Genomic DNA, 16,692 nt, shown 5'->3' with positions numbered 1-16,692 from the left:
ATATTCTCTACATTTATGCCTTCCTTGTGGACCTCTAAGAAACTAGAAGAGGAAGTGGGAGGTGAAATGCATGGATGGGTACTTCTTTTTCCAGTGAATTGAGAGGTAGGAAAACACCGTTGCAAGCATAGGCACTATTGACAGTCTTTTAAACAAAGTAAAGCTTTTACCTCTCCAAAGTGTGACAAAGATTGTGATTTTGTTGTGGCCTTGAACCTTAAACTAAATAATATAGGCTGCTGCTCAAAGGGGAAGATCAGTTTGAAAAAGTTAATTGGGATCCCATTTATAATGTCACATAATTAAACTACAAATGTAGCTTCCTTTATATCTGTTGGCCAGTGTCAATGAATGGAAATGTATTTACATCTTGACATTGTAGAAATGCCTACTCTTTTTTTAAAAAAAAATTTTATTGAAGTGTAGTTGATTTACAATGTTGTGTTAGTTTCTGGTGTACAGCAAAGTGGTTCAGTTATACATGTATATACATATTCTTTTCCATTATGGTTTATTATAGGATATTGAATATAGTTCCCTGTGCTATACAGTAGGACCTTGTTTATCTATTTTATATATAGTAGTTTGTATCTGCTAATCACAACTCCTTCTGTATCCCTCCCCCACCCCCTTTCCCAGCTGGTAACTGAAAGTTTGTTTTCTACGTCTGTGAGTCTGTTTCTGCTTTGTAAATAAGTTCATTTGTGTCCTACTCATGTATTTTAATCAGGGGTTTACTATCAATCATGATTTTTCTTTACAATATGAACAAAGTACAACAACTTATTTATCTTGTCATATAGTTGACCTTCAAAACATGCCCCAAATCTTCATACTATCTGCTTAAATACCATAGAATGGGTGCAACCTACCATTATAAATAGAACCGAAAAATAGAAAGCATTGAAAATATTGTGACTTTCCCCACTTCTGGAAAATAGTATCTGGTGCTTTTAATTCCAGCATGTGCATGCACAAGGATGGAAGTAACAGAATGAAAGAAAATACAATTACTGACTCAACCAAGTATTTTTCAACCATACGGTTTTATGATAGTAATGCATAAGAGAATATACCACTTGTAATTACACCACAGACTGATTAGGATTCTGGATTTTTTCATATTCTTCAACATAGTGTTGATAGTGATCAGTAAGGAGAGACTGATTTGCTTCATCCATGTTTCTTCTGGCACGAATCAGACAAGAAGCACCCACAAAAATGACTGCAACCAGTAATAAAGCAGCAACTACTGCTATGGTAACAATCTCAGAAATACTAAAATTCCGACCTATTTGAAAAAGAAAATGAGAGCAAAAAATAAATAATAAAATAGTTGCCACCCAAAATTGGATACCCTAATAGAGGCACTGTTCCAGGCACTTTACAAAGTCCTCATATTTAATTTTTATTGGCTACATCGCCTGTTATAGCTCGTGGCATCTTCAAAGCACTTCCCAATTTCTCATAGTGAGCCCTACGGGGATAGTTATTATATTCATTCTAAAGGAAATGATGGCTCAGAGTTTGAGTCACTTGCCCAAGGTCATTTGGTTAGTATGCAGTAGAGTTGGTTTTGGAGCCCAGGTCTTTCAGGATCCAGATCCTGTGCTCTTCCACTGTACCCCACTGCCTTCGTTAAGAAAGGGATTTAAAATTAAATCAGAAAGTTTTGAATTCCAAAACCTCAGAAAAAACAGCTCAGAATATCTCATTCCATCTCTTTTTTTTTTTTTTTTAGGCTAAATAAACGGAAGCAACATTATGTAGTAGAAAAATAAGGGCATATTACCCAGGGCGAAGCTCAAGACTCATTCTCTATGCTCACTAGAAGGGTGATCTTTGACAATTACTCCCTCTAAGCCTTGTCTTCCTTATTTGTAAAATGAGGATTTTAATGCCTGCCTCAGAGGGTTGTAAGGATTAAATGAAATAGTGTGGTATGTAATCAGCTCAGTACCAGGTCAGAGTGGGCTCTCAACAAATGTTAAATTCAGTCTCTTTATCCACAAATAAAAATTCAAATGAAAGCTTCTAAATCCAAGTGGAAAACTGTGGATTACTTTATCTCAGAAAAATGTGATTACTTTAAGGGTGACCAATTTGCTTTCAGAAATTTCCACAGTAAAAATACATTTTCAGTACTCACTTGGCCATTGAACTTCATAAGTGTATCCCAGGTTGTCTGGAGCAGTAACAAACATTTCTATGTTGGTAATTGGAGGCCAAAATGGTACCATATTGTATTGTCTGTTATGTCCAATAGGGGCATTTTCCAATGGAAATGTGGATATATCTAAAATATGTCAAAGACAGCTTGTTAATAGACAGACTCAAGCTAATATAATACATTATTATTATGTTCTGAAGGTGACCCAAAGTATTCAAGGGTAACATTAAAAATTCTTTCATATTTTACACTGAGTAAAGACATAAAAATGTTTCGCTACAGCAGAACAGGGAATTGCGTAAAACAGAGCTCAGATGCTTTGAGTACAGCACTAACATGTCATCCAATACAAAAAGAGAGTTTAAAAGTAAGGAAGTTTTAGTCTTTTCTTATCTATGATGATCATTAGTTGTTTTACTTTTATATTACAGAAACTAATTTGAATAAAATTCATTAAACTTACTTTTCAAAGCTAAAGAAAAGATTGGACCTGTAATTTGCTGTAGTATCATCTATGATTTAAATATGAGAGACACTGTAGCTAATGAGGTTTGTCCTTGACTATGACTATTTCTGTTTAGTATTTTTCATTTTTCTGTTTAATTAGAGAAATAAATATTAACTTATTCCCTGGGTTTTACTCTGTTAACAAAAAGCACTTAACACTTTGAATCAAGGTCCTAGAATCCTATTTGCTTCCTGCCGCCTTTCATGTTTCTACTTAAATAAAAGTCATAGGCATTTATATTATTAGTAAGTTTCTGTTGTCACAGATAAAAGGAGTGATATACTCTTTGTGGCAAAAGATCATTCCTTTTTGTTGTTGTTGTTTATATTTATATTGGTACAATTAAATGCCAAATGGAATGTCACAAAACCAGAGTTGGAAGTGGGTTTGGGTAGGACATTAGCGGGAATACATTTAAAAGAGCTGGAATATGTGAGAAGGCTAGTGAAATATTAGGTTTTCTGTTCGCAAGAAGTATATTACCTGCACAGTCATTGTGATCCTGTGAAGCACAGGAGACTATTTTAGCATCTACTCTGAAGAAAAATTGATCATAGAAATGGCAGGTAGTGTTTATATTTTTGTAACTTTAAATTTAGGTACTTTAAAATCTAGTGATTTTAAATGTACTATGAATTAATGCTAATTAAATAGTTATCCACTGAAATCTATTGAGCTCCTGCTAATGCCAGGCACTGATCTAGGCACATGGGGTATAGCATTAAACAAAAGACAAGGTTCCTGGCCTCAAGGCACTCCTATTAATTATTTGTTAAAGTTAGATGTTAAAGCTAATAACTTAGATCATTTTTTAAACTTCCCACTTCATCTTTACTGAATTGGCCTCAACCCAGTCCAGTCACAGCTGCATAAAAAACTTATGTCCATTAAAATAAGTGGAGGAAAAGAAGAAGAATAAAAATAACAATAGCAATTGGATTGCAGTGTTGCTTCCCTGTGTCAGACCCTTCAATGGCTCCCCTTCTGTCTTAGAGTTAAACCCAATGTCTTTAAGAATCTGCCCCCTGTTTTCTCTCTGACCTTGTCATCTCCCTCCGTTTTCTCCCCACTCCCCACTCTGCTCCAGCCACAGTGGCTCCTTTGTTCCTTTGTCTTGGGAGCATTTTTCTCCATATATTTACGCAGTGCTTCCTATCCCCTTTCCTGATTTTACTTGTCTACAAAGACTTTCCCCCATATAACATACTCTGTATTTATTTACATATGCTTATTGTCAGTTTATACATTGCTGTCTAGTTTCCAGAAGTGTATGTTTAACAAAAGTTTGTTATGTTCATTCCTAAACCTATTAATTCTAGTTATTTGTTATTGAAATAAAAGTAATAGAACAAAACACACGTAAATCGGTAATTATGATTGTAAAAAGAGGAGGATGTTGTTTTTATAATAAATAAATGGAATGCTTTGGAAAGATTTATTAAGAATGAGTGGCTGCAACGTTGCTATAGAATTAGGAATGAGCAACTATGATTTTTAAGGGTTAGGGGAGCATTATGAAAATTTAGAATAATACTGTACTCAGGTTGCATCACAAGGGTTGTTAATTTCTTGTTTCACTTTAAAGAAACAGACACTGTAAATTATAGACAATTCATTATGGTTGTATGTATGTATATAAATACACATGAAAAATCAGATGGAACTCCAGTCAGTGAATTCATAGAAGATTGATAAGTGAATAAATATTTATATTTAAGCTATTTATTTCTTAAATTGTTTTCAGATGAAACAAACTATTTTGACCAACTCATCAATTAATGGTCCAAATCGGGTTAGATTAGCGGTTTCTATTGTATTCTCTCTCTCTCTCTCTCTCTCTCTCTCTCTCTCTCTCTCTCTCACACACACACACACACACACACACACACACAGCACGGAAGTAAGAGATGGCTGAATGAATAAATGAATCAGTAGATAATCTCCAATATTATGTTTATGTGCATGACGAAGTAAAGGCACATAAGACAAAACTTAGAACACTTTTAAAATGTGAAAATTTATGACGTTTTAACCAGTAAAAGCACATTCAAAAGTTAACTAACATTAACTTTTCAAGTTGAATAAAATTTCCATTTGTGAGATGCCTTAAAGTAATAAAAATCAGAACTGTGGATTATGAGTGTAATTTTTCTGTCTTTTGGTATATCAAAGAAGAGCTCTTTAAGGTTTTTGCATTCATATTAAAAACAATGAGGTTGTTCATGGAAGATATGAGAAAGAAAAATTGGGGAAACATGGTAGTCATCTTTACATGGTAAAAAGGAGAAGGGATTACCTTTTTAGTCCTATTGAATGTTAATAAGTATCATCTTACAATTACTATTCTGAGAGACTTCTCATCTGCCTTTTCAAAGTGGTTCAGAATAGTTGGAAATGGCTAGATATTAGAGCTATTTTATCCTATTGTTAAGTGTAGTTTAAATGTGCCAAATGCTTAGCCTAAAGTGGTAACTATGCCATCTGAACAATCTCCTTTACTGAGCCTGCAAAAAAGCATATGAAAGAGTTTTACCAGCAGTATATCTCCTCAGCCATTCATCAAAGACTGCATCAGTGAAAGTATGTAGGAGGACAAAAATAGGATCATTGGGAGATAAATGAGTTTGCCCCCCGGTTCCATTCAAGAATAGATGAGCCAAATTGTGAAGGCTTCGCACAGTAGGGTCATACCTTCCTGTGGGATCACTGTAACCTAGATATAAAAAGAAGGATGAGAATAGTAAAAACGATTACACATATCTAACTTTTCAAGTCCAAAGCAGTGATTATATTGGGAAACAACTTTTCCTAAGCTTGTCAGGCCAATTTTTACCTTAGTGTAATAGCACTGCTTCTCTGTACCTATGGTTGGTGACGTCTTTGCTGTACCGAGAGCTAGGTTAGTTTGAAGCTAGTGGCATGACATTCTAAATGTAGCCTCTAGGTTAAAAATAATGACCTGCAAAGACTACCAGTCACAATATATAGAACACTGTATTTTGACAAGGGTAACATTGGTCTACGTGGAAATAAAGATAGTGGAAAGCTCTAGCTTCTACAAAAGCTGCTGATACAACTGGGAGAACACCACTCTGATTGTCCTGGAACTTAAATTGCCAGATGTTACTTTAGTCTCCTACCTTATTCCTTTTGAATGACTGTCAGCATGTTTATTTTTAGAAAATTATTTTTGTGGAGAAGTTACAATTTCTCAGAGCTTTCTTACCATCTCTGTGCTAGTTTTAAATATCTGAAAAGACTGCTGTCAAAACGTTTATAGAACTTTTGAGAATGATCTGTATTCTATATATATATATATCTTCTCCAAATACATTTCCATATTATATATATTTCACATGTGGATCACATATATATTCCCATTTTATATATAATCCACATATTATATATCATATACAATATATACATTTCCCGTATTATATATAACATATATTTCCCATATATACTCCCATATATATATTGTTTATGAATACATATTAGAGAGAAGACAAGGATAGATCACAAACAAAAATAGACGGTCTCTGATGTGGGATGGAGTTACAAGTGTGTGTAGTTAGCTTGAAGGACCAGAGCGGGGATAGCAAGGAAAGGCTGTATATTATAAAACAAAATTAGAATTTGAAATACATTAACTCAGTTGTATAATTATTCATTTACTCATTTTTTATATGTTTATTCCATTATTTTTTGACTCATAAAACATTTAAAGATTGTCTGTAATGTACACAGCAGGTGGTTAAGCACTAATCTTTTCATGCATTCTGTCAGGAAATCAGTACAATTTGTCTTTTGATTGGGCATCAGTAAGACACAATCTGCAAATTCTTTATGAAATCACTACTTAGAGTCTTAGTTTATAAATACCAGCTTAGTCAAACTATAGTTATTATTTATTGAGTCATCTCCAAGTCAGTGTATCATTGTAGTTATGAAAATTAACAAAAAGATAGGAAAGAATGGCATATAATTTTGATGATAAAAGGGGAGATAATTGAAAATAATTATCAGATATATACATCAGATATCTCAGATCATGGGAAAGAGAGATCTATTCCCTTTTTTTGGTTGGGGGGAGGGTGGTCTAACATGTGCAATGCTGTATTTAAGGTAAAATTTGACAATAACAAGTTTATAATAAAGTTAAATGTGATTCTACTCTTTTAAAACTTTAAATATGTATCATGAATAATTTAGAGGTATCAAAATTTATTTTATAAAGTAAATTATTTTATAAAATAATTATAAATGAAATATAATTTATTTTAGAGGACTTAGAAAATTTGGATTTGAATCTGTGCTCTGTTACTAACTAGCTGGATATCTCTGGAAATTAATTTCACTTCTTTGGACCTCAGTTTCTCAGCTTTAAAATACTTTGAATTAAGCAAGGAAAACCAAATTAAATATCTCTAGATGCAAGTTCCAATTTTTATAGATCTTAATAAAAGTTGCAGGATGATACCTAAATAAAACATGTGTCCAAACCAGGCTTTAGTAAATGGCAACTTATGTTCAGGATTTTTTATTATATTTTTTAAGAAAAAAAATGAATAATCTCTCCAAGTCTTGAATATTATTTGCCTATACTAGAATTTGATATAGTTATACACATATTGGCCAGCTGCCTAACAGAAATTTGAGTTTAATACCTTTTAGGTATTTTAACAGAATCATTTCCAAGGGCTTCTCCTATGATAAAAAGTTTCAGGGTCTTACACTTTTCTTTAAGAAAGTTCTTTTTTTGAGCAGAGAATTGTGATTATATCATAATAGGCAGCCCTATTCACATAAACTTACAGGATCCATATGGCATTCAAAGGTTTTTTTCAAAGAGATTTGAATTTGAATAGTTTTCCCTGTAACAACTAGGTCAATTCAGGGCACCGATTTTTACTTGCCTTCCACTGTGTTTCGGAAACTGTTTGTAGAAGTGGAATAAAAAGGAGGTGTGTCAAATAAACCAACTTCCAAGCACTGAGTGACATCCTGTGGTTCAGGAAGACGTTGCACCATTGGTCTAGCTACATTTCCAGCTGGATTTCTCCTAATTGGCCTACCCTCAGTGCCTGGGGAAAAGATGGGAAACGGTGAACATGTATAGAACATTTAGAGATCTTAGCTTTGCTTTTCAAATTTGTATACATAGCACGAACACTGAAAAACAGGGTTTCCTTGGTAGAAGAGAAAATTTTTAAAGTGCATATTTAGTGGCATTAAAGTGAGGAAATAAGTTATCATGTCCAACTTCTGTGAACAGGGAAAATATGTGATACACAAAATCACCTGAGGAAAAAGATGATCACAATAACAGACAGAGGTCCTTGTATTTGTTAAATCAACACATGCTTTTTTCAAGAGAGCACATTAAAATGAAAATTCCATGGAAAATTAAATCCTACCAACATAATCTCATAAACCGAAACTCTACACTGAAATCCATATTTCATACACATATGAAATTTTGTACTTGAATGGTCTTTCAAGCCTTCAGAGAAATAAAGTTAAAACAACCTTAAATCTCTTTGGGAAGCGGTCTGTATTGCAATCACCACATATTTTTCAGCAATTAATGTGGAAAATAATTGAAACATTTTAAGGTCAGTAAGATAAACAGGTAAACAAAGAGCTGCTATACTAGGGATAATATGTACCCCTAGAGATACAGAGATGCCTTTGGGGAGACAGGGAGGGAGAGAAAGAGAAATAGGGAAGGGAGGGAAGGTGGGGGTGGGAAGGGGGGAGAGCGTAAGTGAGAGAATCAATTCTTCCCAATTGGGTGGCTTCGGGAAGCCTTCATTAGGTAGAGAGATTTGCAAAGAGCCCTGAAGGACTGAGGAAAAATTGCCAGAGGTGAAACAAGACAGATTTTACAAGTCAAACATTTTAAGCAGAGGTAATAATAAAAGATGATAAGCTTTCTTCTATGCATCATATAAGCCCCATCGGAGCATAAACTCTTTTCTTGATCACCAGTGTGTCCTCCAGTCTTGATCCAGCACTGGCATATAATTAAAGCTAAATAGTTGTTTGGTGTATGTTGATTTATGAAAAGATCAGGTTGATTGTACAAGAGGGCCTGTTAGGTGAACAGCTTGCCTAGGGTATGTGGCAACGTAAGGGTGTAGTGGTTGGCAGGAAGGATAGGAAGCTAGACAAGAACTGTTTTATTTTAGGCCAGTGAAAGAAAAAAGGAAAATAGCATTTCATTGAACACATATTAATGTGTCTGATATGGTATCACATACTTTAATAAGATATCTGATTTAATCCTCACGGTAATTCTTGCCTCTCTCTACTTTTCTTCTTGGATGAAATTATCTATTCCTGTGGTTTCACTGATCATCTTTTACAGGACACCCATACCTGTACAGCTTTAGATCAAACCTTCCTTAGACATTGCATGCTTATGTCCTCATATGCTTTCTGGACAGTATCTTTCCAGTATTCCATAAATGCACCAAATTCGGTATACTGAAAGAGTTAATTATTGACATCTAACATTCTTCCAGCCACTAAAATATCACCTTTAATTCATCATATGAAAAACATGCTCTTTCCTCACTATACTTCTCAAATTTGCTTTCTACTTCAGACACTCTGAACTTTTCATTCATTCCTGCATGGAAATCCCACAGGACTCCAATCCATAGGATGTTATTAGGTGCAATGGCAGAAGTTGTCCATGTGCAGACAAATTAAAAAAAAATCACAGTCAGAGAGAAATGAATGTTTTGGTATCTAAAGACATACTGATCCTCAATTTTATCCATTCAGCACACGCCAAACAAAGTTTTATTTTAATTTTTAAACTTCTACAGAATAAAATTTTATATACATTTACTTCTCTTATTCCTATATATGGCTAAATAATTTTCTAATGGTGAAAAATCTACTTAACTTCTTTGCTCTATTTAAAATATGCTCTATTTAAGTTTACAAAGTAATTTAATATTTGGTGCCTAAAGGAATATGTGCAGAATAAATGTTATTAGTATAATAATAAAATAAAAAATAAATTCCAATAATTCTAGTTTTTATATGGAAGAACAAAAGTTCAAAATAGCCAGACGTGCCTGAAGAAGAAAAATAAGATGGGATAAAAAGACTGATAATTAAGACCTTGTGTTAGCAGCAAGAGAGCCGGTAAAAATAGGATCTAAGGAAGAGAACAGAAAGCTTCACAGGAACTGATCCACATAGGACAGAAACGTGACAGAGATGGCATTCAGACCACTGGAGAAAGGATGCTAGGAAAACTGGTTAATATTCATTCTCTTTTTGTATTCACTTTGGGAGAGCTGGAAAGAGCTCTGGAAAGAGCTAGTTGGCAGACATCTTCTGTACAGTATCCTTCTTTTATTAAAGGCATCCTCCATGTCACCTTTTGGTTTTTTAACCTTCTGACCAAATAATAGTAATAATATATTATAATAACAAAATAATAGTAATAATCATTATACAACAATAATAATAATAATTATTATTATTATATGTATTTTTTACTCCCAGGGCACTTCCAACTCTTTCTGCATATTTCAGATTTCCTAGGGAAACATTTTCTGTGAAATTCCAACACAAGACACATGACTACTAAGCAATGCTGAACTTACTAAGAGGATTAATTAATACAAAATAGACATTTCCAAAATAAGAAAGTGAGCAATGCACTGACCAAGTTGTTCAAGGAAAGCAATGGGAAAATGTATAGGCACTTTCTTTTTCCCCTGGAGCACCTCAGATTGCCTTGACCGTCCTAGGTACTTAGTGAATACTTGTACATCAACTCTCCATAATAAAAGTGGATTTTAGTCTGAAGTCCTTAGTAGAATGAAGGGCCTTCAGGCAGCACATTTAATCATTTTACCTAACAGGCAATTCTGAATCCTAGTTGTCATTTGGAACTTACTGTTACAAAGGGTTCCCAGGGTATCATAATCTTCCAAGGATTCGCAGACCACTCGCCATTGAGAAAAGACGGAGTTCGGGCTTACAAGAGTGGAATCAAAGTTGCTTCTTGATCCCATCAAGTCATCGGTGCAAATGTCACAGGTGTTCTTCCCGGTGGCAAAATTCCAGTAAGGAAGGGAGAAAGAAGGATCCTGCAACATTTCCTAGATCACAGAAACTCTGTTAGCATTCTCTGCTTTTGTTTAACATTCTCCCTTTGCTTGGTTTACTCCCTGGCAGTCTGTTTCTATTAGTTCCCTTCAGCCACTTAGGAACCAGTTAGTGTGTCAGTGGTGTCTGAAGGGCTAGAGGACTTAAATACATTATTTAACAAAGCCTCAAATTTACTACAAGAAGTCACTTGGGCACTAGAGGGAATGAAACTCAACTTGTTATACAGGAGTTTCTGCAAACGCTTTGGGGAGGTGTCTTCCTTTTCTTTTTTAGGCAAGTAGTTACATTTCTGTTGGTTATACTAAAAATTATCAATAATCACTTCTACTCTTTGACATTTCCAGTTCCTTCCATTTTCTTATCTCTAATTCAAGCATGACTAACTCCTGGTCTGGCGCCAGACTCAGCCTTGAGATATATTATGTGAAGCAGTGCGTTTTATTTTGTTTCTGTTTTTTAATTTAACCAGAACAGCTTCAGGTATTTAGATTCCGGTTTGGCCACAGACTACGGAGGCTCTTTCACACTTGCCTTATGTGCCGGGGCACTGAAGGTGTTTTACTTAGAGACCCCTGCTTCGGAATCTAAACTATGAAGACTCAGGCTTCTGCTAGAAACTAATACAGACAGGAAATGCTAAACTGAAGCAGAATATTCCTCTGTGCACACTGTTATTTAGACCAGAGACCTAGTTTCCATTTAGAGCTGATCTCAGCAATTTTAAAAATGCTGGATTCAAGATCACATGCTTATTTTACTGGGTTCCTTTAAACATGTATTTATTGTACTTGTTATTTCTCATTCCTTTAAGCCTTTAGTGAGCTATATTTAGAGTGTGGGATATAAATGTAGGGATTGCCATTGGTTTGCCATTTATCTCACAAGTATTTAGTACACATGTACTTTTTTACTTTTAAACCCTTTCTAGGAAGCATTTCCTTGTCTTCGGGGTATTTTAGAGGGTCAAAACTTTCCAAGGTATTCCCCAGTTATTGATCTCCAGAGCTTTAGAGTCCTTATTTAGAAGCCATTGTTCTGGTTCACAAAAATTAGTGACAGCTTCTAAGGGATCATTAAGAGTCAGTTTGTGGTTCAGCAACTGGCGTCTGGGAGTTGGAGCAGATTCATGTGGCATTTCAACTGTGTGTTACATTTAGATTGTAATTTGTTGGATCCCTTGTGCTGTTGGGTTTTAAAAACGTAAGTCATAGAGGTTGAAGCTTACGCAGGCAAAATTGAAGCTTTTAGATACTTTCCACCTGCCCTTTCATTTTGGTGTACCTGTGGGAAAATGACTTGAAGGCAAGAAGAGCTCGAGTCGATTACAAATGACAGATTTATCTACTCATAATCTAAAATATGCCTTGAAATCAGAGCTATAAACTGTGAAGTTCAGAGTATCAGGTGAATTCATTTAATCACTCTCAAATTGCATATGGATGGACTACTTACATGTGAATATTTTGTTCTGTATTTTAGTGCATTAAATCTCTCCCTTCTAACCATTTATTTTCTCGGATAATGCTGGGCACAAGCATACTGCGAATCAATATGGGAATCTGCCCTCGGATATTTTTAGATTAATTTTTAGATTTCAATTTGTGGGGAGGGATTCATTGCTGTTATTTCATCTAGAAAACAGGTTCAGTTTGTGGATTTCCTAATTGAGATCTAAGAATTTTAAAGGGGTTAAGGGTTAGGTTGGGGTTAGCAGATGTAAGCTGTTATATACAGAATTGATAAACAACAGGGTCGTACTGTATAGCACAGAGAACTATATTCCATATCCTATGATAAACCATCATGGAACAGAATATAAAAAAAGAATGTATAGATATGTATAACTGAATCACTTTGCTGTACAGCAGAAATTAACACAACATTGTAAATCAACTGTATTTCAATAACAAAAATTTTTTAAAAAAACTTCATTTAAAAATAACAATACTTTTCTTAAAATATAGAGCAATTAGTAAAATAAACAGTATGAAAGTATTTATGTTAACAGATACTTTAATGTGGCTTTAACTTATCTGATTAAAAATAAGCAGGAAATAACTTTGAGCTTCACTTTATGCCAAAAAAGTCAGTGCCTTTTAAATTAAAATGATGTCTGACCTATGAGATGTTGTTAGTAGGTGTCTTCTATAAGCCTCAAAGTGGTAGGGGGCATGGAAAAAATGGAGTTCAATTAAAATATGACAATATAAATGAAAAGTAATTTTTTTCATAATTTAAACCCCATATCATATCAGAACGAATCATCAACTTACAAAGTGAGCTATACATTTGGGACTTGGAAGACTGAGAAGTTAAACACACCTGCCTCATCCAAACCAGGAGGAGGTATTGGTTTACATTTGAAAAGGGAGACATATTAAGTGAGAGTCCTTCATTGCAAACTATATGAGGGTTATTTTTTCAATGACAGAGCTGTAGAATATGTCCAGTGCTTTAATTCACACCTACAAATATCTCAGTTGGCTTCCTCATCACTGATATGACTTTCTTTTCACTTCACAAAGGGTTAAGATTAATTAATAAGTAAGTAATTAGCATAGGGAGAAACTTAACAGAATGCCAAAGGCAGATTAATAATGTGAAACGCTTTGTCATCGCCTGTTTTGATCATTCGGAACACAGTGGATCAACAACTTAGAAACAAGTCACCTCCTCTGTAAAGGATATGAACGTGGCCATGCCTCGTGCATACCTGCATGTCTCTCTCCAGCTGCAGCAGGTGGTACCTATGCCATGTGAGAAACGCTGGTCCCTCATGAGAGAAATCCACTTCACCAAAGCTTTCCTGTCCTGCCCCCAGAAAAGTCTTTTTGACTGAGTAGTAGTGCGTCCAAACAAAGTAGTTATAAATGGAAATGTTCTCAAATTGTGGTGTGTTGCCATCTGGCCCCAATATTTCTTCTGATCTCCTGGTGGCAATGACAAACTGAGGGTGAATTGTGCGCTTTGCCATATCCAGGGCCCGGACAAAGCGGTTCTTTTCTTCTGTACTTAAGTCCAGTAGGTTTCTCCTGACTTTAGGGGTACAAAATTCAAACGTGAAAACATCTGCAAGCGCAGGCATGGGTAGACAATGCACATAATCATCTTGTAACACCACGTCCCATTTACCCATGAATGATAATTTGCATGTGTGCTCACATCATTTTATACTTTTAAAAATACCCCTTGCTAAAATCCCTTCTTCAGGCCTGCTTTTTCTCTCTCCTCCCTCTCTTTCTCTCTCCACCTTACTCTAGGATTCCTATGAGCTTTCCTTGATTCTATGATCCTGTTATATTGATTTCTGCTCACTATTGGCATATTTCTTGGAATTTTCTACCTTTTTAATACCATAAATTTTGCAAAAACACGGTATGTGGTATAGTATAGTGGTTAAGACCAGAGCCTCATTCTATGACTGCACACATTTCTCTAAGCATCAGTTTTTCATCTGTAAAGTGTGTATAAAAATACCCGCTTTATGAAGTTGTAAAGACTAAGAGGACACACGTAAAAAGCACTTACACCAGAGCCTGGCTCAGAATAAAGACTCGCCCCCAGACATAGAGAACAAACTTATGGCTACCAAAGGGAAGGTGGGGGAGGGATAAATTAGGAGTTTGGGATTAACATGTACATACAACTGTATATAAAATAGATAACAAACAAAGATGTACTCTGTAGCACAGGGAACTATACTCAATATTTTGTGATAACCCATAAGGGAAAAAAATCTGAAAAAACAGATATATATGTATAACTGAATCACTTTGCTGTAGCCACAACATTGTAAATCAGCTATACTTCAATTAAAAAAAAAAAGGCTCAGTAAACGTCCCCTGAAACTCTTGGTCCCATGTTTGGCACAAAGAAAACAATCCAGTATTGCCAGCTGTTACTATTTAAAGCTTTCTCATTTATTGTTATTTAAAAATGGCTGAACTTGAGCATCAGAGCAGGAACCATCCTTGTGGTCAGCAAGGAAGAAGGTCATCGATTGGAGCTGGACACACCTCAGTGTGAATTCCAGGTTTACCACATACCAGCTACATGGACTTGACCTTTTGCAACCTCACAATTAACATAACTATCTTGCAAAGTTACTGAAAGGTCCAGTCATAAACGCCTAGCACAGTTCCTAGTATAAAGGAGTTGCTGCTCAACAAATCTTTTTTTTTTTTGCGGAGCACGGGCTCCGGACGCGCAGGCTCAGCGGCCACGGCTCACGGGCCCAGCCGCTCCGCGGCACGTGGGATCTTCCCGGACCGGGGCACGAACCCGCGTCCCCTGCGTGAGCAGGCGGACGCTCAACCACTGCGCCACCAGGGAAGCCCTCAACTAATCTTCTGAAAGGAAATGTTATTAGTCAGAAGACTTGAGCTTCAACTTCAACTCCTTAAATCAGATACATTTCTCAGCCTCTCTAAGCCTCAGTTTCCTCAGCTGTGAAAAGTTAAGTCTTGAGCTTTAAGATTTCTAGGAGTTCTGGAAGTTCAGCTGGTTCAGGATTCTGGTAAGTGTGTTGAGTTCCATGCAGAACTGTGCATCCATTCACACCCCACTTACCTATGAGAACCCTCTGGTCACAGGCAGCTCCGCTCCATCCAGGACGGCAGGTTCCACAGTTGTATCCTGAGAAATTGCCATTGCAGTGGCATGTCCTGTTGAAGAAGCGTGTGGGCCAGCCCTCTCGGTCATCTCTGCCATCGTGTGGGTACTGGGGGCCGTGGGGTCGGGAGTCAGCTGTCACCACTTCACACCTACCCCTTCCTGATGAGGAGCCGCAGCGGTCAGTCCCCGGCCCAGACAGTGGGAACAGGTCTGGGCAACACACGCCATTTCTCAAAGCCTCGATGGTGACACACTGTCTTGGGAATTGAGCCCAGGCCTGCTGGAAAAAAAGCAGGGCCAAGAAGGTGTAGCCCAGAGAGAGGAGTTTGGGAGCTTTCATTCTGCTTGAAGCAAGAATGCAGTACAGGCTCTGGTTTTCAGCCCTTTGTGTAGAGCCCAAGGCACATAGATAAAAATCAAGCTGAAAAGGAAAAAGCAAGATGGAATTATGCAAGTTTTTTTGTACTGTTATAAATGGCATGAAACCCTTCCCAACCCACCTTCAAAATGCTTTTCATATCTGTAAAATGACATTTCAAAAACGAATCAAAATAGTAATTTACCTTTAAAAATTTGACATGTACAATACCTACATGATTAAATCCCCTGTCCTCGTCATTTAATTTTCTTCATTTTAAATTTCTGTTTACATAAAAAAATACTTATCCTGGGTGTCATTTATCAAAAGCACTCATTAACGGGTCACCGTTGTTAATTACATTTATCCATGGAGCTGAAAGAAGAATTGGGGGCAGATTTCTAGCAAGTTAAGTTCCAGTATTTAAAGTCCCCTTTATCCTAATGGAGTTTTGGCGGGAATCCACCCACTCCCCATAGAGTTTCTCTCCAGTACCTTGAACTCCTGAGGGGATCCTCTGCTGAGCCTTTCTTAGAACTGAGTGTTTTATATTTGCTTGTCCCCTGATGTCAGAGCTTTTAATTGCTTGTGGGTTTCTGCCTGGTAACTCATCCCAAATCTGTTCACCCAAACTGGGAGGGGCTGGTCCTCTTTTCCACCCTTTACTAATCTCTTTTCACTTCAGTGAATTTTTCTGCCCTTTAAGTAGTTGGTTAGCACATGATTGCCTTCCCACTGATTTCCTTGTGATGTTTAAAGTTTTAAGAAAAGGTCAGAGCCACGAATTTGGAATACAACAAGTCAGAGAAACTAGAGAGCTTTTGTTTTCATTGCAGAGAATTTTATTTTTTCCCTTGAAAATATATCTTTAGAGGATAAATGAGTTTACTTACCTTTTCTTAG

The 16,692-nt window shown here is 36.1% G+C and overlaps 1 protein-coding gene across 1 annotated transcript; it reads right to left on the bottom strand.

The window, feature by feature from the left end:
* Positions 1-1,005: 1,005 nt before the first annotated feature.
* TYRP1 (tyrosinase related protein 1) lies at positions 1,006-16,306 on the bottom strand. The gene is made up of 8 exons (XM_007465636.1): positions 16,285-16,306; positions 15,387-15,852; positions 13,531-13,853; positions 10,603-10,807; positions 7,595-7,762; positions 5,212-5,391; positions 2,150-2,296; positions 1,006-1,291 (listed from the first exon to the last, which is right to left on the bottom strand). The coding sequence occupies exons 2-8, from the start codon at positions 15,769-15,771 to the stop codon at positions 1,086-1,088; spliced, it is 1,614 nt and encodes a 537-aa protein (XP_007465698.1). The 5' UTR covers positions 15,772-15,852; positions 16,285-16,306; the 3' UTR covers positions 1,006-1,085.
* Positions 16,307-16,692: the final 386 nt, after the last annotated feature.

This window comes from Lipotes vexillifer, unplaced genomic scaffold (genome assembly GCF_000442215.2).
Source record: "Lipotes vexillifer unplaced genomic scaffold, Lipotes_vexillifer_v1.1 scaffold31, whole genome shotgun sequence".
NCBI lineage: Eukaryota > Metazoa > Chordata > Mammalia > Artiodactyla > Lipotidae > Lipotes > Lipotes vexillifer.
The sequence above is the reverse complement of the archived record's forward strand: the minus strand, read 5'-3'. Positions and strand labels throughout refer to the sequence as shown.